This window comes from Propithecus coquereli, unplaced genomic scaffold (assembly GCF_000956105.1).
Source record: "Propithecus coquereli isolate 6110/MARCELLA unplaced genomic scaffold, Pcoq_1.0 Scaffold9, whole genome shotgun sequence".
Taxonomy (NCBI): Eukaryota; Metazoa; Chordata; class Mammalia; order Primates; family Indriidae; genus Propithecus; species Propithecus coquereli.
The window spans coordinates 2,356,025-2,379,441 of record NW_012155284.1 but is presented as its reverse complement, the minus strand read 5'-3'; the positions used below and the strand labels follow the sequence as shown (position 1 = coordinate 2,379,441).

The 23,417-nt window shown below is 36.8% G+C and overlaps 1 protein-coding gene across 1 annotated transcript in view; it reads left to right on the top strand.

Annotated features, from left to right (window-relative positions):
* The window catches only part of MSH3 (mutS homolog 3), a 209,051-nt gene that overhangs the window by 57,521 nt on the left and 128,113 nt on the right, over positions 1-23,417 (top strand). Inside the window, exons 9-12 of the mRNA XM_012664615.1 lie at positions 4,774-4,886; positions 6,310-6,424; positions 15,988-16,072; positions 18,497-18,606. Coding sequence (XP_012520069.1) covers positions 4,774-4,886; positions 6,310-6,424; positions 15,988-16,072; positions 18,497-18,606 — 423 coding nt within the window. The remainder of the gene's footprint in view (positions 1-4,773; positions 4,887-6,309; positions 6,425-15,987; positions 16,073-18,496; positions 18,607-23,417) is intronic.

Here is a 23,417-nt window from a genome sequence, read left to right as displayed (position 1 = left end):
TATGAACTCATGGATTTAAACATATCTAATGTGTTTTGATTCATTGCAGTTGCTGTTCTTCCTGATGCTCAAACTGGCCCATAGTTGGACAATAAGAGGCTCTTCAAGTTGGTTTTTGTGTCATTTTGCCATGACCCTATTAGTAGCTTTTTTGCTTTTTGTTATAACAAGATATTCTAGGTTCATCTTAAACATTTTCAATTCCAGACCTAGAATTTTTCATTTCTCCAATAAGCCCTGGTTTCTTTCAGCAGGAAATGGCATTTCAAAACCACAATCTATGCACTAGGGAGGCTCTCTTTATTGGATAGGTCGTTATTGCTAGGCCTTTTCAGTGGACAGAGCTAGGGAATACACGTATTTTAAAGATAAACTATATTAAGAATTCATAAAAAATACTAGTGATTGAAATTCAGGGCTAAAAAGTTTTTGTTTAACCTTTTCAGTCTTATGTCTGTATCTTCATTGTCCCCCATGTCGACAATCCTGGTTCTTAAGTAAGCACTTTGGTTTTGTCATTAGAATATCACATATTTAATTTGCTTCATCCCACATTACACATGTTTTTAGAGTAACAATACCAATATGACCACCAATAGTATAGATCACTGAAAACAGTTAAAATTTTGTTGAATATACTCTTCTGTTTCTTTCTGTTTATTTCATAGTTGTAATGCATCTGCATTGTTAGAGCATATTACTATTATATACTATACCTTCTTATAGCCTTCATTGAGTTGTAGTTCTCCAAGCAAATAATATGTTAAATTCTCATCACCAATTCTTATTTCAGTGTCTCTCTAGTTATTTTGATTGTCTGAAATTCATTCTCTAGTACGGTGGTTCTTAAACCTTTGTGTGCATCAGAATTACTGGCTGGGCCTTACTCCCAGACTGTGACTCAGTACATGTGGGATGGGGCCTGAGAATTTGCATTTCTAACAAGTTCCCAGGTAGTGATGATACTATTGGTTTGGTGAACATACTTTGATTACCATTGTCTGTGGCCTTATACATGGAAGATATAGTGGCTACAGATAAAACTCTTGGCTTGCAGGTTTTTTTGTTTTTTTTTTGTATATTACATATGTTACTCTATTGCCTTCTAGCATAAATCATTGCTGTTAAAGTTTGGCAATTCTGTGTGTTTTTTTTTTTTTTTTTCTCCCTTATATAAAGGAGTTACTATTTTGTTTGGAAATAATTTTACTAGATTATTTCTTGGGGTGGTCTTTCTGGATTGATTTCCCAGGTATATGATGTGCCCTTTTATATACATGTTTTTGATCTTTTTTGCCTACCTTCTGTATTTATTGCTTTCTTCCAATCTTCTAAATCTTTTTTCATTTCTTTTTGACTTTGAAAAATTTTCCCATTTTCATTTTCTACTTATCTTTATCTATAGTATTAATTCAGTTTTGTGTTCCTTCTAGTCTATCCTTCATCATGAGATAATTTTTCCTCTTATCTCTAATTTTCTGAGTTGTACCAATTCATTTCTGAGTTTTTCTAAATATAATTAATGATTTTTTTAGCTTGTCTTAATTTTAAATGAGTTTTCCTGTTTTCTGGAAGTATCCATCTGATATGCCTCTATTGTCTGTAGAGATGTTACTGTGCTTATTCTCCTTTTTCTTATCATAACTTTGTACAGGATTTGACCTTGATCATTTTCTGTTACTCATTTTTATGTGAAATTAGTTTTCCTGAACTTTCAGAAGAGGCATGGGTTCAGTACAGCTTTTCTAACTTCATGGTTCCTGTGTTTTGTTTTTTAAATGTAAAATATTATCATAAACAGTTCTCTTTGTTTAAATGTATGGTTTGAATTGTGATTTTATACAGTTGTAGAAGCACCACTACCACAGTCAAGGTATAGAACCATACCTTTACCCATATAAAATTCCTCATGTCCCTTTGTATTAATAGTTGGTCCCCTCCCTTCACATTTGGCCCCAGGCAATTATTAATTTTCCATTAATAGAGTTTGCCTTTTTTAGAATTTCATATATGTGGAATCTTATAGTATGTAGTTTTTTTGGCTTGATTTCTTTCAGTTAGCATAATGTTTTTGAGTTTCATCCATGCTGCATGGCAGCTAACTTTTTCCTGGCTTTGTTTTGTAGTACTTCTGTCTTCTTTATTTTGACTCTGTTATCCCTTTACTACTCATTTTGGATTCTGTTGACAGGAGTTTCTCCCCAGTGTATGATTTGTCCTGAAAGAGTGCTTTGCATAGTTAGTTTTGTGAATTCATAGGGCCTAGAGTTCTAAAGCCTCTTTAGACCTTACTATGAACTTCTTGTACTCACTTTTAATCAAGTGTACAACCCTCACCCCCAGTTTCAGCTACTCAGAGTGTCTTACCACACTTTTCCAGTGTGTATCTGATTGCTTTTTTGTGGTATTCCTGTTTTGTTTTCTTTTTCCTTTTTTTTTTTGAAATAGGTGTCTCACCCAGGATGGAGTACAGTGGTGTGATCGTAGCTCACTATAACCACAAACTCCTGGGCTCAAGCAGTTCCCCCACCTCAGCGTCCTGAATAGCTAGGACTACAGGTGTGCACAACCACACCTGGCTAATTTGTTTATTTTTTGTAGATATGGGGTCAAACTATATTGCGTAGGCTGGTCGCGAACTTCTGGCCTCAAGTAATCCTTTTGCCGTGGCCTCCCAAAGAGCTGGGATTATGGCATGGACCACTGTGCCCAGCCTCTGTTTTCTGATTGTTAGATATTCTTTTGCTTCTATCTGCTTCTCCCTGTGTGGATACCACTAGCATGTATATTTTACTGTTGTCTGTTGTTTATCCCACCTGCTTGCATTTTGGAGTTCTTGGGGATATCTTGAGATACAGTCATATTTTAGTATATTTTATTTGTGGACTTCGGTTTGGCTATTCAATTCTGCTTTTATGGCAGGATTTGGGGTGACTGAACTATGTTGTTTGGATAGAACAAACAACTATTTTTATAAAATCTTTATATTAAGAAAAATAGCAAAAAATTACAAATACTGAATTTATAAAATGGTAACATTTCTACTTATTCATAATATTGAGGAGGGAGGGACTGTGTTCCTTTTGTGATGAGGCATAGCCATTGTGTGTCTTTCTGTATTTTCTGTATCTTTTATGTATGTCTACCACGTTATTGTCTGTTGTCTTAGATTGTAAACTAAGAGTGCTGATGTGGCATATGCCCATGAGAATTTGTTTCTCATAACTTTTTTTTGTAAAGTAGAAACAAATATAAATAAGCTTTAGATTTATCAGTCATAAATCTTTCAGATTTTTAACCTAGTTGTTAAACAGAATAGGTACTGAAGTTTCCCTATTGTTTATTTATTATAAGACATTGTAGTTGAACTTTCAAACCAGATCATAGAATCTCTTTGTTCAGTAAGGAATGTCATCAAAATAGAAAGAGCTTGCTTTAGTTTGGTGCTGGGGATTATTTGAAGTCTGTCTTCAATTTTTGGAGAGTCCAAGGAAGGGGTCTGCATAGAGAGTCAAAGAAAAAATCTGGGAAACTTTCTAGATTATCTTAACTTAGATGTTCATAGTGTAGCTCTATTTTTTACGCATACTTTATATTCTTAAATCATACCCATATCAATATATAAGATAAGCTCCCAAAGCAAGTACTCTGTCAATACTCTTTCCTGTCATTTATTGATTACCATTATATCACCATTATTTTATTCGTGTAGGTCAGTGGTTCTTTAGTGTACATAAGAATCCCCTGATGCTGGTCCCACCCAGCATCTGTTTCTGTTTCAGATAAAGACAAGAGAGAAATGTGTACTTATCTAAGAGTGAGCACAACCAAAGCTATGTAAAACCTTCAAGGAGAAAATTACAGAACATTTATTGTTGGACATAAAAGATGTGAACAGAGAAATTTACCATCTTTAACAACGGGGTATTCATTTGCCCTCCCTCCTAATTAATTCATTACATATCTGATCAAAATCCCAATAAGTTTCTAGTGAAACCAGACATACATATATCTGGAGTATATAAAGTCATCCCATTTTTATAATGCAGCGACATGTGTAAGCATATATAATGCTTCTTTGTATATGGAAGGATTCATTCTAGGCTGTTAACACGAGTGATAACAGTCATAGGAGTGAGGTGGTAAGGAAAGGAGAGGAGGAGAAGGAGATGGAGACTCAAGAAAAATAGAAAATGGAAAAGAAAATGCACTACCCAGCATGGATGAGATGCTTTTGTTTATGCACTTAGGCAAATTTTTATACGTATTTTTAAAAAAAACTGTAGAATCACTTTAAAGAATGAGAGTTAACCTAATTTGCTGTTTTTGACTGGAGGCTGTGATAGAAATGGACTTAGCAAAAAGCCCCTCAAAGAATTACTCAATGCTATATTCTGTTGCTAGAGTATTTAAACAAATAATGTAATTAAATCAAAGTGATGCTTTCCAGTTTTTCTCCCTTCATATTTATTAATGTAATTGACTCTAATTTCAAGGAGTTCTTCTTTTTAAATGATATAAAGTACTTACTATATGCTAGGTGATATAAAATATCCATTGATTTTAAAAAAAGTAATAATTATGATATTTGATGAAATGAGGCCCTTTGGCAGGGAAACTTTAGATCTCATTCTCTCCCAAGTTGAAATAAAGGAGAGAAAAAAAGGAATGAGTCTTTATCTAATTTTTTTTAATTTTTCTGGCCAAGACTTATATACAGATAATTCAAGATAATGGGTAATTATCTTTGAAATTTTCCTTGTTTTCTTTCAGGGTGCGGGATGACAGAATTCGAGTAGAAAGGATGGATAACGTTTATTTTGAATACAGTCATGCTTTCCAGGCGGTTATGGAGTTTTATGCGAAAGATATAGTTGACATAAAAGGTAAATATTTTCCCCCATATATCCTCAAATTGAAGTGATTCTAGATTTGGATAAAGCTATGAGCATGACTTTCAATTTAATGACTACAAGGTAGTTACCAATATAGGAGAAGGGCTCATGGTTGTTGGGCTCATCAAAAATACCACTGCAGCTTCTTCCTTTTTAGTTATGAACAGTTGATAACTTAATGGTTTTGACATATTCATTGGAGTGGAAGGAGTAATTGATCAACTTTCCTTTTTGCTTATCTTTAAAGATGGCCCTTTAGTATCCTTTTAACTTTTTACAATGGGACAAATATTCTGAGGAAAGCTAGAATTTTGAAAGGTTGGTTGCCAGAATTAAAATCTCTGAATGTTATTGACAGGGTCAAAATGTGTTAAATAACCATTATTTGTCTAATTGACAAGTGTTAGAAGGTGATTAGTGCTATGAGGAAAATAAGGCAGGGATGGGGGTTGAACTTTTAACTAGGGTGGTAAAAGAAGGCCTCACTGAGAAAGTGGCACTTGATCAAAGATTCAAACAGAGACTGAAGCAGTTAAGGGAAAAAGTCATATGGACATGTGAAGGAACAGTATTTCAGGCAGCAACAACAGTAAGCACAAAATATCTTAAGGTGGGAGGGTGCCTGGCATGTTTAAGGAATAGCAAGGAGTCTGTGTGCTGGAACAGTCACTGAGGGGGAGAATATTAGGGGGAGAGCTCAGAAATGGGAGATGAAAGGCAGATTGCGTGGGACCTTACAAATCACCGTAAGGACTTTGGCTTCTCCTCTCAGTGAGTTGGGAGATGGAGGATTTTTGAACAGAGTGATCTAATGATCTGATGTACACTTAAAAAAGAATTCCTCTGGCTGCTCTGTTAAGAATACCCTATAGGGTGCAAGGGTGAAGCAGGGAGACAGATGGAAAGCTGTTGCAATATTTGTGGTGAGAGAGGAGAATGATCAGACAACTTTTTTTCCCCTCACTTAGCGATATGTTATCGATAGCTTTTCCTATCAGTGTGGATAACTATAAGTCATTCTTTCTAGTAGGTGCGTAATAATCTGGATTTACCAGAATTGATCTAACTACTTCCCTATTGATGTTGATTTAGGTTGTCTCTAGTTTTTTTAACATTACAAAAGATCTTTCAACTCACCTTTTTGTGCACACATCCTTGACACACATTTTGGAGTATTTCTGGATCAAAAGGGATGAGTGTTTTATATTTTGAAAAAATACTTCGTTACTCTCCAAAAAAGGTTCATTTCACCCTCAGAAAATGCCCATTTGTCCATGCCCTACATGTTTGCAGTCTTTTACATTTTTCCAAAGGGCAATTCTAAGAGATACTGTCTAAATTATTATTTTAGTGGCTATAAAATCTGTCTTTTAATGGTAATAATGTTAATCAGAGTATATATTCTGTTTTTTAGGTTCTCAAAGTATTTCTGGCATCATTAACTTGGCGAAGCCTGTGATTTGCTCTTTGGCTTCCATAATAAGATACCTGAAAGAATTTAACTTGGAAAAGATGCTCTCCAAACCCGAGTAAGTGACTTCTCAAATAAAAAAGAGAGAGGTTATACTAAATGATTTGAATTTGAATTCGATAAGTATCATACTTAGAGAAATTTACTTGCTATTGACAGAATATTCTGTTAGGGTGCGAGGATGAACTGCTTGGTTTTATTGCTGAAGAATATTAAAAATATTAGGCCAGGAACAGTGGCTCACACCTGTAATCCCAGCACTTTGGGAGATTGAGGTGGGAGGATTGCTTGAGGCCAGGAGTTCAAGACTTGCTTCAGCAACATAGCAAGATCTCATTTCTACAAAAAAATAATTAGCTGGGCATGGTGGCTTGTACCTGTAGTCCCAGCCACTTGTGAAGCTGAGGTAGGGGATCCCTTAAACCCAGAAGTTTGGGGTTACAGTGAGCCATGATTGCACCACTACATTCCAGCCTGGGCAACAGAGTGAGGCCCTGTCTCAAAAGCCCCAAGATATTGATCAAAAATATTAATAGAATCCTTAAGAATTCTATCAAATAAATTATATTCATGATAGCTATTTGGTTATAATTTCGACTATAAAACTGTGCTTTATACTAACTGGATTCAGAAGTAGTATTAAGAAGCATTCATAAAATTTCACCACCTTTATTTCTTGGTTTCAGTTCTTATTTCATAGACCATAAAGTTGGAGATACAGGGGCCAGCTACTGACACAGACAGCTTTTTACAAGAGTGATTAACTTCATAGACTTTGGAAATTTAACAGTGACAACTGACATTTTAGGAAAATACTAGTGTAATAATCAGTCAAGTAAAAACAGGTAGTAGGATAATTTTCCTGCCTTTCTATATTCCACTTTCTCTAGCCCTTTTGTCTGTGCCTCTGTCAAGAATCACCCTCCATTATATAGATCCGGGATAAGTGAGCTCCTTCCCATTCTGCACAGGTGGGAGAGCAGATAGGCGCTGTCTCACTAAAAGGGCAGAATATGAATTAACTAGGTAACAAAGAGGTGGTGCTAGTTTGAGGTTGCTGGAAAGAGTGGAAGAAAGGCAGGTTCCTTGGGATTCTTTTTGTAATGTCTTTGGTGTGTGTTCTCTCTTGTGGTATTTAGACTAGGACAGAACATCATTTCTCTGGAAGCAGTTTTGTCCTGTTTAAAAGAGGTTTTGCCTGGGCACAGTGGCTCATACCTGTAATCTTAGCACTGTAGGAGGCCGAGGTGGGAGGACTGCTTGCGCTGAGGAGTTTGAGACCAGCCTGAGCAAGAGCGAGGCCCTGTCTCTACTTTGATTTTTTTTTTTGTAAATCTAAATGCCCACCAACAAGAGAGTGGATTCATTGTGTTATATTAATGCAATGAAATGTTATACAGCAATGAAAATGAACTAGAGGTACATGATCAGTATTAAAAATTTCATTAACAGTATATAGAGCCAAAAATCAAGTTGCCGAAGGACACACCACACATACCATCTTAGGAAGTTAGAAGCATGTGAAACAGTACTATTGATATATACTGTATAAGAATACATACATATTTGGGGAAGCTGTAAAGACATGCATAGGAATGATGAACAGCAAATTCGGAAGAGTGATTTCTTCCAGTGTGGAAAGAGGAAAGGTGGTAAAGGTTGGGGGTCAGGGTTGGAATGGAGGGGAATGACATAGTGGAGTTCTAACTGTTATTTTATTTTTTAACCTGGGTGCTGTATTAATCTATACATGTTTTAATGTGCCTAAAATGTTTTATTAAAAAAGATAATAGCCTGGAAATATACCCCATTGGATTCTACTTTAAGCTCCAAAATGAACTAATAAAAGAGATCCATCTGTATGGTTGGTTGTGTTGCATCCTCATAAAGAAAGGGTGATAAGCTACCTGCCATTTGATTTGGTCATGACAGGGAGCCTCTAAGTAAATGAGAGAGTTAGTGATTAACAGCTTGCCTATTAAGACTTACATTTCTGTCCCTACATCATCAAGCAAAGAAGTATTAACACTGGAATAAGGAAACTTTTTAAAAAAAAATTAGGCCCTGATGTGTTTAGAGGTAGATGATTTGAGACTGACACCTGATGAATGTTACTACCATATGTGCACATAGGTAGTGCAATATAGGTGTGGATCGATTAGTTCCAATTTAATTGTGAGTACATGTGGTGTTTGTTTTTTCATTCTTGTGATACTTCACTTAGAAGAATAGGCTCCAACTCCATCCACGATGGTATAAGAGGTATTAGTTCCCCATTTTTTTTAAATAGCTGAGTAGTACTCCGTGGTATATACACATACCACACTTTATTAATCCACTCATCTATTGATGGGCTCTTGGGTTGTTTCCACGTCTTTGCAATTGTGAATTGTGCTGCTATAAACATTCGACTGCAGATTTTTTTTATAGAATATCTTTTTTCCTTTGGGTAAATACCCAGTAGTGGGACTGCTGGGTCAAATAAATGGTAGTTGTACTTTTAGTTCTTTATTTCCATACTACTTTCCATAGAGGTTGTACTAGTTTGCAGTCCCACCACAGTATGTGAATGTTCCTATCCTTGCATCTGTGCCAACATTTGTTTTGGGACTGTTAGATAAAAGCTATTCTCACTGGAGTTAACTGATGTTTCATTGTGGTTTTGATTTGCATTGCCCTGATGATTAGAGATGTTGAGCATTTTTTCTTACGTTTCTTGGCCATTAGTCTACCTTCTTTTGAAAAGTTTCTGTTCATGTCTTTTGCCCACTTTTTAATGGGGTAATTCGATTTTGTTTTTCTTGCTGATTTGCTTTAGTTCTTTATAGCTTCTAGTTATTACCCCTTAATGGGATCTATAGTATGCAAATATTTTCTCCCATTCTGTAGGGTTTCTATTTGCTATAATGATTGTTTCCTTGGCTGTGCAGAAGCTTTTTAATTTGATCAGGTCCCATTTGTTTATTTTTGTTGTTGCCATGATTGCTTTTGGGGTCTTCTTCATAAATTCTTTGCCTAGGCTGATGTCTCTAAGAGTTTTTCCAACATTTTCTTACGGTTTCAGCCTCAGGTTTAAGCCTGTTATCCACTGTGACTTGATTTTTGTGAGAGGTAAGAGGTGTGGATCCTGTTTCATTCTTTTGCATGTGGCTATCCAGTTTTCCCAGCACCATTTATTGAATAGGGATTCTTTTCCCCAGTGTTTGTTTTTGTCTGCTTTATCAAAGATCTGATGGTTATATGATGATGGTTTTATATCTGGGTTCTCTGTTCTGATCCATCGGTCTATGTCTTTGTTCTTGCACCAGTACCATGCTGTTTTGATTACTATAGCCTTATAGTATAGCTTGAAATCTGGTAAATTGACGCCTCCCAACTTGTTCTTTTTGCTTAAAAATCATTGAATTGCATACTCCAAATGGGTGAATTGTATAGTATGTGAATTATATCAGTAAAACTGATATATATACACACACTTTTTTAAATGTCAATGGTGCAAAGGTTGAGAAATCTATGTCTATGTCTATTTTAATCCCGTTGCTAAGGCAATACCTTTCTGAAGCCTATACTCAATGCCTCATGTATTCTGAGGTAGTTGCACTCTGACTGGACAGCAAACTATGTGTTTGAAGCCCTGTGCGAGCTCTGGTCATTGTTCATTCTAGTATCTTGTTCTGTCGCTGATCGCACAGATGTCCCCACACACATTTGAGGACCAGTACTTGGCCAAAGACTTGAGGGAAGTCTTCTGCACATTGCTGGAGCTCTGTGTGCATTCTGTTTCACAAATTCTTGTTTCCCTGGGCTTGCCAAGAAGGCAGTCAGTGTTTACCTCATTTGTTTTTCTTCGGGATCATGTTTCTGTGCTGTGTTGCCCAATACCTGAGAAGTTTTTTCTCCTATATAATTTGTCCAATTTTCTAATTGTTCATGGTTGGAGGGCATTTCTCACACTGTTAATCTTTTGTGAATGAAACCAGAGGTCAGGTGTCATAATTGGACACTACACGTAACAGAAGAGGAAGATGTGTAAAGTTAGAACAGCTATCCTAAACAGTACCTGTGTTCTAAAACTTCAGGAAAATTAACTCACTTGAAAATTAACAATGGGAAAAAAACCAAATACAAATCCTGTACAAAACTACTATGAAAAAAAAATTAAGAGCAGGATAACATTACAGATAACGGATACGTGCCAGAAAGACATGCCCACAAATGAAATAAAAACTACAGCTTTTAAAAAATGAGCTAAAAGACACTAAGAAAGTGACATTAGATGTGAAAGAACATAAATGAGAAGTAGGAAAGCTTTGAAATGAGGTGAGAAATAGAATGTGAAAAGAGATGTGCCACAAAAGTTAACATAGCAGGCCTGATGAGACAGCTCTCCTTACAAAGTCCTGCTTGCAAGCTTGGCCCTTGACTGGACCCTGGAACCCTGGATTTTGGGAGGGTTCCCGCCATTCCCTGTTGAGAATGGCTCACTGTGCTTCAACTGTTTTTGCAAACAATGTGGTTTATGCTGAACAGCTACTTTCTTCCTGGGAGCTGGAATTTTGGCATATGGTAGGAAAAGGGTACCTGTGTGACCAGCCCCCAATAAAAACTCTGGGTACTGAGTCTGTAATGAGTTTCCCTGATGGACAGCATTTCACACCTATTGTCACAACTCATTGCTGGGGAAATTAAGTGTATCCTGTGTGACTCCACCAGGAGAGGACTCTTGGATGCTTGTCTCTGGTTTCCTCTGGACTTTGCCTTTTCCCTTTTCTGATTTGTTTTGTATCCTTTCACCACAATAAATTATAGCTGTTAATGTGTCTGTATGTCAAGTCCTGTGTATCCTCCTAGCGAATCGTTGAACCTGGCAGTGGTCTTGGGGACTTAATGTGAACCTTTCTCGTTATTTGTCTCTCTAATGGGCTTATTGGCAGCATTTAGGGATGCAAAGTTGGTCATGTTGTTTAATTACAAATCAATTAGAAGTGAATCTATAATACTGAAGTTTTATAATATAAAGCAATTGATAATTTATATATAAAATTAACTGCCAAAGTAGACAAATGGTGAATTTATGAAATCTGAATACTGTACATAGAGAACTTTTTTTAGCTATAGATTTCATGTTACATGATAGATTTTTTTGTCTTCATTTCCATTTTTAAATAATATTTAAATGGTATCTCTTTAATGGTTTGAACTTTTAAATAAGGTCTACACCTTCACTGTCTTTTCTGAATGAGAAAGATTGGTTTTCATTTTTTTAAAAAGTAGGGTAGGAATGATAGTCTTAATTTCCCTACAAAGCTTTTGACAAAGACATTTTCCTCCCATTATAAAACTCAAAAGAAGCATCCTTTGTATTTTTGATGTCTGAAATATTAATGAAGTATTTTCTTAGATTATAAGATTTATAACCAGGTTCACACAGCATGAATTCTAGCCAGGCATTGTTTATGAGGTTCATTTCAAAGCACATAAAATTTGGCTTTTTCCACAAGGATAAATAATTTAGAATTGCTTATTTCAGGTCAATGATCATATACAGCTGGGTACCTGGGATGCTGGCAGACACAACATTTAGTTAAAAAATGTATGTAATTCCTAATAGAAACAGGCACTGGCAGAAGGTAATTTCTTTTGTATCTGGAAGGAAGAATCCAATTCCAGAATACTTGTCAACCAAATATAGGGTAACTCTAAAAGCATGGTTAGTCGTTCCTATAGTTGTTTGATACTTTTCCATAGGAATCAGTCTAATTTAAGAACGCTCAGTGGTTGATCTTTTATTAAAATTAATGTCAGTTTAAAAAAACTCCTTCTCACTGCATCTAATTTGAAATTTAGATTACTTGTTCAGTAAGGGCAAAAAGAAAAAAAAATACCCTACAACCAACCAAACAAAAAACCACATATGCAACACATTAATACTGCTAATTAAAAGAACCTATATCTTTTCTCTGTAAAGGTCTGGTGTTGTGTGCTAACTTAAGCCAATTTGGTTGTTCAGTTACTTTTTTTGATATTGTAGATATTGGGAGCCTCCAGTAATTATATATAGGTGAGGACTCTAAGCATCCTCTCTCACCACCTCTATACTAGTTAGTATGTTAGTCCAATAAATTCTGCCACACATATATTTTTTAGCAAGCAGGCACAAAAACATCACATAAACTCTAGCTCCATGAAATCCCAACTCTTTTGTCTTTTTGGCATTCTGACAGCACCTTGTTTCAATGGTTCACTTGAAGCATGTGTGATCATATGGTAGGAGCAGACTGTTTTTGGAGTCAGGTGACAGAACCCTTGTAACTGGTGGAACAGGGGATGCTTTCAGAATCTTAAGCCTAAAGCACCATTCCTTAGGGTATGGACTGTTGGAATTACAGGATTATTATACCCTGTTCATGTGAGGGTAAAAGCAACTGAGCAACATTTCTGGATAGTCCACACACTTAAATACCACTTACTACTTACTTCACCAGTAAAAAATTATCTCTTACACCTCTGTTGTTGATGAGAGGTAAAGGCAGCTAGCTGAGATGCTTTTAGGAAAGGCTTCTGGATTATGGTTTCTTAATTAATCTTTTTCATGCCAGCTGTTATAGTCTGAATTGTGTCCCTTCTCCCCCTAAAATTTATATGTTGAAACTTAATCAGCAATTAAGAGGTAGGGCCTTTAGGAGGTGATAGGTCCTTCTTGAGAGCCTTCATGAATGGGATTAGTGCCCTTATAAGAGAGGCTTGAGGGAGCCTGTTTGCCCCTTCCATCATATGAGGACACATAGAAGGTGCCATCTGTGAGTCCTCATGAGACACCAAATCTGCTGGCACCTTGATAGTGGATTTCCCAGGCTCCAAAATTGTGAGCAATAAACTTCTGTTTATAAATTACCTAGTCTAAGATACTTTGTTATAGCAGCTCAAACAGACTAAGACACCAACTAAGCACTCTTCTAAGGGTCTTGATTAGGGCACTAACATGTTAACTGATCGCCTTTAGGATGTGGTTAGTTAAACCTGTCAGGAACAGGGGGGAATTAAAGGATTCATATCTAAACACATTGGTAACTGATCAGATACCAACTCAGAGTCCAGGCCATCAGCCCTTACAACTAGGGTCTTTGACCATAGATTTGTGTGGACACTTGTCAGCTACACAGCCAATCATTGCCTAATTGTTTCTTCCTGTAAACAATGTTTTATATCTTATAACTGTCCCTGGGTATTTCACAGGCATTTCTGGGGCTTTATGACACAAAATGGGTGGGGGGGGGTGGGGAAGGGGAGCCAAACTAGCTTCCCATAGGAAGATGGCAGACATTTGTTGAGCATCTAATTTCTGCTGGGTGCTGCAGGTGCTACAAGATGAATTAATACATAACCTTTGCCTTCAAGGAACTTAGATCCATTAAGGAGAGTAGAAGCACTGCAGGGAGATGTCACACTCCCAGCAAAAAATCGGGTCCCTTAGGTAGGGGTCGTTGCAAAGGATAAGAAAATAATAGAAAATGAAAAATAATGGAAATAAAAGAATACACAGAGACGAAGGTATAGTTTTATAGATTTATAAAGATTATAGGCAAAGCGGGTATTCAGGGGGCCTTGGATCTCTCTGTCAATCACAAAAGGCAAAGAGTGAAGTTTTACATGGTCATTTATAGGTACAGTGATTGGTTGCCAGGGGTAACAGATTTACATAACAACAGGTAGTTCCTCTTAGGTTAAAAATTTTTCGGAAGGCTTCTTCAGATCCCTTAACTAATTCTATCTACGTGAATAAATGGTTACAAAATCTTTCAAAGACTAACTTCCAAGTTCTAAGGTAGATTTATCACTTAATGGAAGGGTTAAACAGAGATATAGTGGCTCCATATTTTCTTTATCAAGTTGTTGTGTATTGAGACAGGTAGTCAGGAGTTTAAGCAGGAATTGTCCCTTGGGCTAATTGCTTTCAGCCACAGGTGTCTGTCTGTCAGGCGGGCATTCCTTGATCAGCTCTCATCCTGTGGCTCTTAGCAGACCTGCTTTGCTTTTCAAAGCAAGTCCAAACCTCAGGCCTGAGAATCGCGGGGCCATTGTGGGATACAGCTGCTACTGATCTTTCAGAGATGCCCTCCTGAGGTGAAACAGCTTTCGATATGCAAACTAACACGTTCACATATTCCTTCAGGGCAAAGCTCTGCAAAACTCCTGAGACGTTTCTGTCTCCAATAGTTATATTAATTTATGGAGCAACAAAGCCCAACATAAATTGCTGTAATTCAAGGAAAATTAAGTTAAGTTAACAGATATAGGAGGGAAAGGGCTGCACACACCTGCTGTCAGTCAGTTTTTGGAGAGTTTCCCTCTGAAAATCATTGACAGATTATCCTTTCAATGCTAGATCAAACCTGTCACAGATAAATTACACTGCCAAAGGACTTTGTTCATTTACTAGGCAGCATACCTAATATGAGGTATTTCTCTTTTCCAGTGCTTTGGGTCCTTAGTCAGAGTTCTAGAAGTAAAGGAATGTCTTCACTGCTTTTTTGGACACTGATTTTAAGTTTTCTAGATTCCTAAGTGAGGACTTGTTTCCATAACTGGCTTGGGAAAATGGATTTTACTTAAATCTCTTTACAGCCATGAGAAGTGTGGTTAGGTTTAGAGTACAAACACGTATGCTTTCCTTCCATTAAATAGGCCAGAGACCTGCATTATTTTTCTTTCCTTTAAAAATAAGCCATCAGGAGGATGTTGGTACTTTGAAATGGGAGTCTGCCAACGTCCTCATTTGCTGGCAAATTAGTAAACTCCTCTTTCCTTCTCAAAAATAAAAATAAAAATAAGCCATAAAGTCTGTAAGTGCTATTGACAGAAACATCTAAGGCCTGGCTGATAAAGGAAATTGAACTATTGCATTAGTAATGCATTGATTAATACTTCTTAACATGAATTGGAATTGTATGTTTATTAGTCATATTACATCTCAATTCTCAAGTCTTTTTGAAATTAAACTTTTAATTTAGTTTTGGATAGTTACAGGAACAAAAGTAGAATGTGAATTCCTTAACCGAGTTTAAGGAAATAACTTTTGCTACTTTTTCAGTTTTATACTCACTAAATGTTGGTCACCTTAATATATGTTGTTAATTGTCGATAGAGTAAGTAACAATTGTTGCACATGTCAGAATGTTGATTCAAAGTTTTTAAAATGTTTATCAAGATGATCTCATGCCAAAGAATTAAGGAGGACAGTTTTAAGCATCTTGACGTATTTTTCAAGCTAATTGCATAGCTTTTCCTGAAGATACCACCACATGCTCTGCTAATGATAAGACCGTTAGGTTCTAATTCTGGAGTTGTAAAACAAAACAAAACATTGTTACCATTACTTTCCTTTCTGGTTCTTGTTTTTTGGTGTTAGAGTAACTATCCTTCTCTTTTATCAATCTATTTAACAGCATCAGCATTAATGGAATACACTATCCCAATGAATTTTCATTTTGCTCCTTTTGGTTTGATTTCCTATCAAAATGCTAATTTTTGTCGTAATGTTACTGGAATGTTTCTAGTTCCTAAATTACTTTTTATTTATGTACTTAACATCTTGACTAATCATATTTCATTCTTTTACAGGAATTTTAAACAGTTGTCAAGTGAAATGGAGTTTATGACAATTAATGGAACAACATTAAGGAATCTAGAAATCCTACAGAATCAGGTCAGGCAAACGTAACGGCTAGTTGATTCAAAATAGTTCTGAAAAAAAATGTGGAGTAAGGTCTGTTGTTAGGAGTGCTGGTGAAAATAACGATAATGTCTTCAGCTGACCACCCTGCCGGCCATCTATTTATTGCTTAATAACTACAGCACTCACTTTTTGGAGAATGAAATATGTAAGATACTACTTCGGGGAGGGGTGTTTGGGGAGCTACGGAGCTTTCCTTTTTAATGATCAAGGGACATGCCCATCCTCACAATTTCTGTGTCCTTATTTCCATATCCAAGCATTTATTTGGAAAGGCATCATCTTTGAAAATTAATACTAAGTGAACTTTTTATCTGCTTGATTATATTTTTTCTACATACCTTTAATTCTTTGTTGAAATGTTCGCAGTCTTATTTCATTATCCAGCATATAAAACAAGTTACTGGGATATTCAATTAGACTGTAAGATGGATAATATTTCACATCACAAACTTTTATCATTGTTTATTTGCACTTTATTGATGAATTAAGAAGATAATGAAGACATTAAAGTTATTGCTTTCACTTACTAAATTATTTGGAAAGATGAGCTGTTATATTGAAAAACTAATGTTATCTTAATGATGTCATAGAGATAAAAAGCAATTCCAGCTTATTTGATTAAGTAGAGAACCTGAACCATGTAAGTCAAATGGTTTAGAGTTCTTCAGAAATATTTATTACTGTTGCCAACTAAAGTAAACACTGAATTTATCCTCCTGACTCCTGGATTCGTATATTATTAATTAGTTTCTCTAACATAGTTTCTCCCTCTTCCAGTCTATCCTAGTATACTTGAGTCAGACTTATTTTTGTTCAGTAACGTTTTTATCTTGTCATTTTGTCATCCAGAATCTGAGAATCTGTCCCTCAGCTCTCTCTCATCAACTTTATATCCATCCCCATGATAGTGAACAAGCTGTAGGAATAAAAGAACATTTCTTGGCTGGAGAAAAGCCCATAGTCAGCCCACAGACACAGCCCTGGCATTCTGAGCTCTCCCTGCTTCTGCCACATCTTCCCTGTTCAAACCCTGCTGCAGTGCAGTCAGTTCTGAAATCCAATCCATAAGGCAAAAATCATCTGGAGTCAAAATACCCTCCAAAGTCCCTTCCAGTATCAGGACTTGTAGAAACAGAAGCTGAGAATTACCATCTTCTGCTTGTTTTTGCATCTCAACTTTGGCCTCCCCTTCTGTAGAGCAGTGGAAAAGGTTAGGGGTTGGTGAGAGCAAAGGTAATAGGACCTGTGTCTCTTCCACCCCTCCCTGTCTTGTCTGAGTCTGCTTCTCCAGTGCTGTCAGGTCATTGGAGAATGTCAGCTAATTTCCCTCCACTGTCCTCACCGGGCCCTTTACTCCATGCAAGCCGGTTGGCTCTTGTCTCAACGCAAAGTGCTGTTGCTGTTTTGGCCTGCCTTTCTCAGTCTACTCTGCTTGTCCAGCTCCTCCTCAGAGAAGCCTTCCTGATCTCTGTACTTTCTCTATGTGCTCTGCATTGAACTCCTGAAGTCTGGGAGCTTCTGTTATACCTTTTCTAGTTGATTCCTGCCGGGTGGCATTGCATCCTAATTATAAGTCTTTTTTTCCCCCCCAAACTTAGGTATAAATGCCCTGAATAAGGGACCATGTCTTTACTGTGATTAGCACCTAGGAGGTGCTCTGTAAGTAGCTACTTACAGAGAAAAAGTAAAAACAGAAATCAAACAAAAAATGTAACTCAGGTGGAAATAGCAATTTTATGTTTCATATAAAATTTAAACATCTCAATAGGCTTTGTAATACTATGAATCCCTTGTTAAAATTAACTCATCTCTAGTTAATTGTGAATTTTTGGGGGCTCAACTTTTAAGTGGCAAAAGCAAACTTTTACTAGGGATTTAATAAAACAGACTAAAATAAAACCCTTCCAGGATAAACAGCTAGAGTACAGTGCAGGTTTGTGTCTATATCCAGTACTTTCTACTTGTTCAGTGTTGTCATGAGAGCATTGCTCTGTAAGATAGTAACTCTGAGCCAGTGGAAGGTAATGAGTTACAAAAGGAAAACTAAATTGTCTTTGCTATACTTCCCAAGGCAGGAAAGTATGCAATTATATTTTTAAGATACTTAGGAGAAGCATATATTTCAAAATAGTCTTCTCAGTAATTTATTCTTAGTTAACCAAAAAGCACACAGACTATCCCTTTTCTGTGCAAAATATCAGAAGTTCATTTTCTGTATGTATGTATTCATTCATCAAACATTAAATGAACACCTGTTATGAGCCACATATTGTGCTAGGCATATATAGCATTTAAAATTAGAGTATATGGGGACTACCTAGAGCTCATGAACAGCCAACCATTTGGCTCAGTATATTATCTAACTGATAAAACTTGTTTCGTGGTCTTTCTTAGACGGATATGAAAACCAAAGGAAGTTTGTTTTGGGTTTTAGACCACACTAAAACTGCCTTTGGAAGACGGAAGTTAAAGAAGTGGGTGACCCAGCCACTCCTAAAATTAAGGTAAAAGGAATTATTAATTTTGTGTGTTTAATCTGAACTTATAAAATTGTGAAATTAAAGGTATGTTAGCCTCCATAAAACCAGGGTTACCATGGTTTATGAGAATACAGTTTTACATTGGGGAACATTTTATTTTGTAGCCAGCAATACACTGCCTAATATCGTGAGGATTTTTTCCTTATCCCTAAGAATGAGCCTGTTTGCATATCCAGTAGACTTGTTGTCCGGGGAAAGTGAGTTATCCGGTTAGTTTGGGTCATCAGCGTAAGCAAGTAGGGAGGGGGGCGCTGAAGGGAGGGGTGCCCTTTGTGGAAGGCTTTGAAGGCTAATCTGAGGAGGTGATAGCTGGAGGGAGTTACTGAATGATTCTGAGCATGGGGTGATATGATCAGAGCTGGGCTTTTGTGTAGGAGGGGACTAAGTCGGGGTGAAGTTAGCAAGTTCATGGAGAGGGCTAAAGCAGTAACAGCAAGGAATCCAAAAGATGGGTCAGGTGTGAAGCATTAGGAAAGTAGAATGAATAAGCTAGGAGCTCCTTCAGGGAAGGTCCTTGAGTCTCGTGCCTAAAACACAGTGATTTCTGAGCTTGTCTGCATATTGGAACCATCTGGGAAGCTTTACAAAATACTGACGCCTGTGTCCAACACCCAGAAATTGTGATTAATTGATCTCCAGGGTGACCAGGGAGTTGGAGTTTTTTAAAGTTCCCTAGATGATTCTGATATGCAGATAAATTTGGGGACTCTGACCTAGAACAGTGCCTGATACTTAGTAGGAGCCCGATTAATGTTTACTGAATAAATCCTATTTATTGAGCTCTTACTATGTACCAGTATTTAATACTCAAAGTCACCCTTTGAGATAGGTCCTTGAAACAAGGAAACAGATTCAGAGAGCTTCAATGACTTGCTCAGTGTTTCACAGCTGATAGAGGTAAAGCTCAGGTTTTAATCCGGCATTGACTGCAGAGAGTGGGCACTAGCGGTTGTCCTGAACAGTCGCCCATGTGCCTAGGCCAGAGAGAAGATGGTGTGGTGGGTAGGAGAGCTGCTATGTGTTGACTCTGTCAACCGAGTGAGTCAATCTCACTAATCCTCAGTGTTCTCACCTTTGAAATGGTAGAACATGTCATCACAGGGTTGCTCTAAGAAATAAAACTCTGAGCTCTTTATCTCGTACCAGGCAGTAAGCCTAGCAGCTTTATGAGCATTGTCTCTTTTAAACTGTGCAACAGGCTAAGTATAATAGATGGTATTATTAGCCCCATTTTACTCTGTGATTAATAAATAGTCACTATTTTCAATAAAGGATAGCAGATGTTGTTAATGTTGGTAATAAGCTTTAAGACACTGTTTTGATGATGATGATGATTACCAAATCACTTCAGATTTAATGGGTCACTCTGACTTCCTGTCTTAACTGTAAAGAACTTAAGACATGGGAAATTGATGAGGTAAGGAAGAAATCCTGAAAATGGAAATATTTCCTTTAGTTCAATATTCAAATGAAACAAGCAGACCTTATGACAAGGTGGCTTTCAGTGGATACTCTGTGGACAGTAAGGTAAGGGATGTAGCATTCTGGCTCATGGAAAGACATCTGCCTAAACAGCCACTGCAAGTTTTACTGTTAATTTGGTTGATTGAAATATTCAGCAGAAACAGACTCACTAGCAGACTTTACCACGTAAATAAAAATTTTTACTTCTAATGCTAAATTTCCTTCCTTTTGTGTACCCAGTATTAATTTGAGATAAATTCAGTAGACCATGTTGTCTACTCTTACAGGTTGGATCACATATCCCTTGGGGATCCTACCTTCTCAGAAAGAGTGAGAGAAAATATGCCAGGCATTGACCCACTGATATTTTCAAGTATGAACTTTCCACTGGCTTACCATTGACATTAGCCAAAAACAAATGCACAAAACTACTTCTTTGCCGTTTTTGTTTTAGGTCATGATTTTAAAACTCTTATCCTCCTAATCCATTAAAACCCACTTCAAAAGAATTCCAGTTAAGTCTTTTTTTTTTTTTTTTTTTTCTGAGACAGGTTCTTGCTCTGTTGCCTGGGCTAGAGTGCAGTGGTGTCATCATAGCTCACTGCAACCTCACACTCCTGGGCTCAAGAGATCCTCCTGCCTCAGCCTCCTGAGAAGCTAGCACTATAGGCACGCACCACCATGCCTGGCTAATTTTTCTATTTTTTGTAGAGGTGGGGGTCTTGCTCTTGCTCAGGCTGGTCTCAAACTCTGGGCCTCAAGCAGTCCTCGTTCCTTGGCTTCCCAAAGTGCTAGGATTATAGGCGTGAGCCACTTGCACCCAGCCAAAATTCCAGTTAAATCTTAATGGCACTTGCAGCCTATTACAAACAAATACCTAGAGAAAAGGTGCTAATTAGTCAGTGGCTCAGCTATATATTTACAGTCATGCACTGCATGGCAACATTTTGGTCAATGAGGGACCACATATACAGTGGTGTTTTCTCTGTTTAGATATGTGTAGACACACAAATACTTATCCTTGTGTTACAGGAGCCTACAATATTCAGTACAGTCACATGCTGTGCAGGTTTGTAGCCTAGGAACACTAGACTGTACCACATGGCCTAGCCGTGTAGTAGACTATGCCATCTGAGCTTGTGTAAGTAAACTGTATGATTGCACAATGATAAAATCACCTAACTGCATTTCTCAGAATGTATCCCTGTCATTGAGTGGCATGCAACGGTATTCTTTGTTCTTTACACTAATGTAAGTGCTGTGGTTGATCACATCAGTGGTTCATCCAGGGTGATATTCTGTCTCTGACATTGACAGCCAAAGGTTGGTTTAGGGTCTGGTTTTCTTCTACAGTGAGATCATACAACACATAATGGGTGATGAGGGAATTTAGCAAGATAATGCCAATCTCCCCAGGTTCTACAAGATCTCATTTTTTGTCAGTCATCCATGAATCCTCTTAAATCCCTCAAGCTCCTCTTTATTTTTTTTATCCTATTCTAGTTCTTGGGGCAATCACATAGTTCATAAGTCTAGGACCAAGTACCCAAGTTTCAGTACCCAAGTTTTCCACCCCCCATCACCTTTTATTCCATAAAATAGCCTTGTCGGTGCAGAATTTTACTAAAAAAATTAAAAGGAAATTGAGCTTCTTTCATGAGTACCTCTTCTACCTGTACCTTAAATATATGTTCTTTAATTTAAAAAAAGTTTTTAATTTTATTTTTAATTGGCAAATAATAATTGTGTATATTTATGGAGTACAATTTGTTGCTTCTTTTTATGTATACATTATAGAATAGTCAAATCAGGGTAATTAACATATCCATCACCTCAAATATTTCTTTGTGGTGAGAGCATTTAAAATCCTCTTTTAGCTATTTCACATATATACTGCATTATTAACTATAGTCACCATGTTATACAATAGATCACCAGAACTTATTCCTTCTATCTAACTGAAATGTTGTGCCCTTTGACCAACATCTCCTCTTTCCCTGCCTACACTCTCCCCCAGCCTCTGGTAACCACCATTCTATTCTCTACTTCTATGAGTCTGACTTTTTTAGATTCCACATATAAGTGAGATCATACGATATTTCTCTTTCTGTGCTTGGCTTATTTCACATAGCATAACGTCCTCCAGGTTTATCTGTATTGTTGAAATACAGATTTTCCTGCTTTTTTTTTTTTTAAAGACTGAATAGTACGTCATTGTGTATTTACCACATTTTTTAATCCATTTGTCTGTTAATGGGCACTCCAGTTGTTTCCATGTCTTTACTATCGTGACTAATGCTGCAGTGAACATGGGAGTGCAAATGGCTCTTTGACATACTGATTTCAATTTGGCTATATACACATCCTTTGGATGTGAGGTGACATCCCATTGTGGTTTTAATTTGTATTTCTCTAATTAGAGATGTTCAGCATTTTTCTTATATCTGTTGACCATCTGTATATTTTTTAAGTAATGTCTATTATGGTCCTTTACCCATTTTTAAATAGGGTTATTTGTTTTCTTATTGAGTGGTTTGAGTTCCTCATGTAATTTGGATATCAATCTCTTAGCCAATGTATGATTTGCAAATGTTTTCTCCCACTCCATGGGTTGTCTCTTCATTCTGTTAATCATTTGCTTTGCTGTGGAGGAGAGTTTTAGTTTGATACAATCCCATTCGTCTATTTTTGCTTTTGTTGCCCGTGTGTTCGTTCCAAAGCCTTTTCTCATCTTGTGGTCTTTGTACCTGATGTTCTTTCTACCTAGAATATTCTTCCCTTTTTCTTCAATCTTTATAGGGTTAAATGCTTATCCTTTAGGTCTGAGCTTAAAATGTTATGTATTCAGAGAGATTTTCTCTGACCTCCTAATCTAAATTATGTTCCTTGTCTCCTTGTTTGATGGCATATCAAACAAGGATTATGGGATTGTCATAATTGATATTTGTGTGTTTACTTAATATCCATCTCTGTACAGGGGGGTCTTCAAAAGTTTATGGAAAATGTGTATTATGAAAAAACTACACACAGATTTCAAAAATTTTTTGCTTCAAAATAAACTTGTACTAACTTGTTATAACATGTGTGAATAGGATCTAGCATGGGGCACTAAGAAGGATAAGGTATCAGTTTGAAAAGAGCCCTTATTAGAGCACTATCAATTCTGTTAAAATTGAGGCAAGAACAAACACCCAGTTTATGGTCCTGCTTGGAAGGAAGAATGGTGAAATCATTGATGCTTTATGAAAAATTTAGGGAGATAATACCCTAAAGAAATCAGCAGTTTACAAATGGATAACTCATTTTAAGAA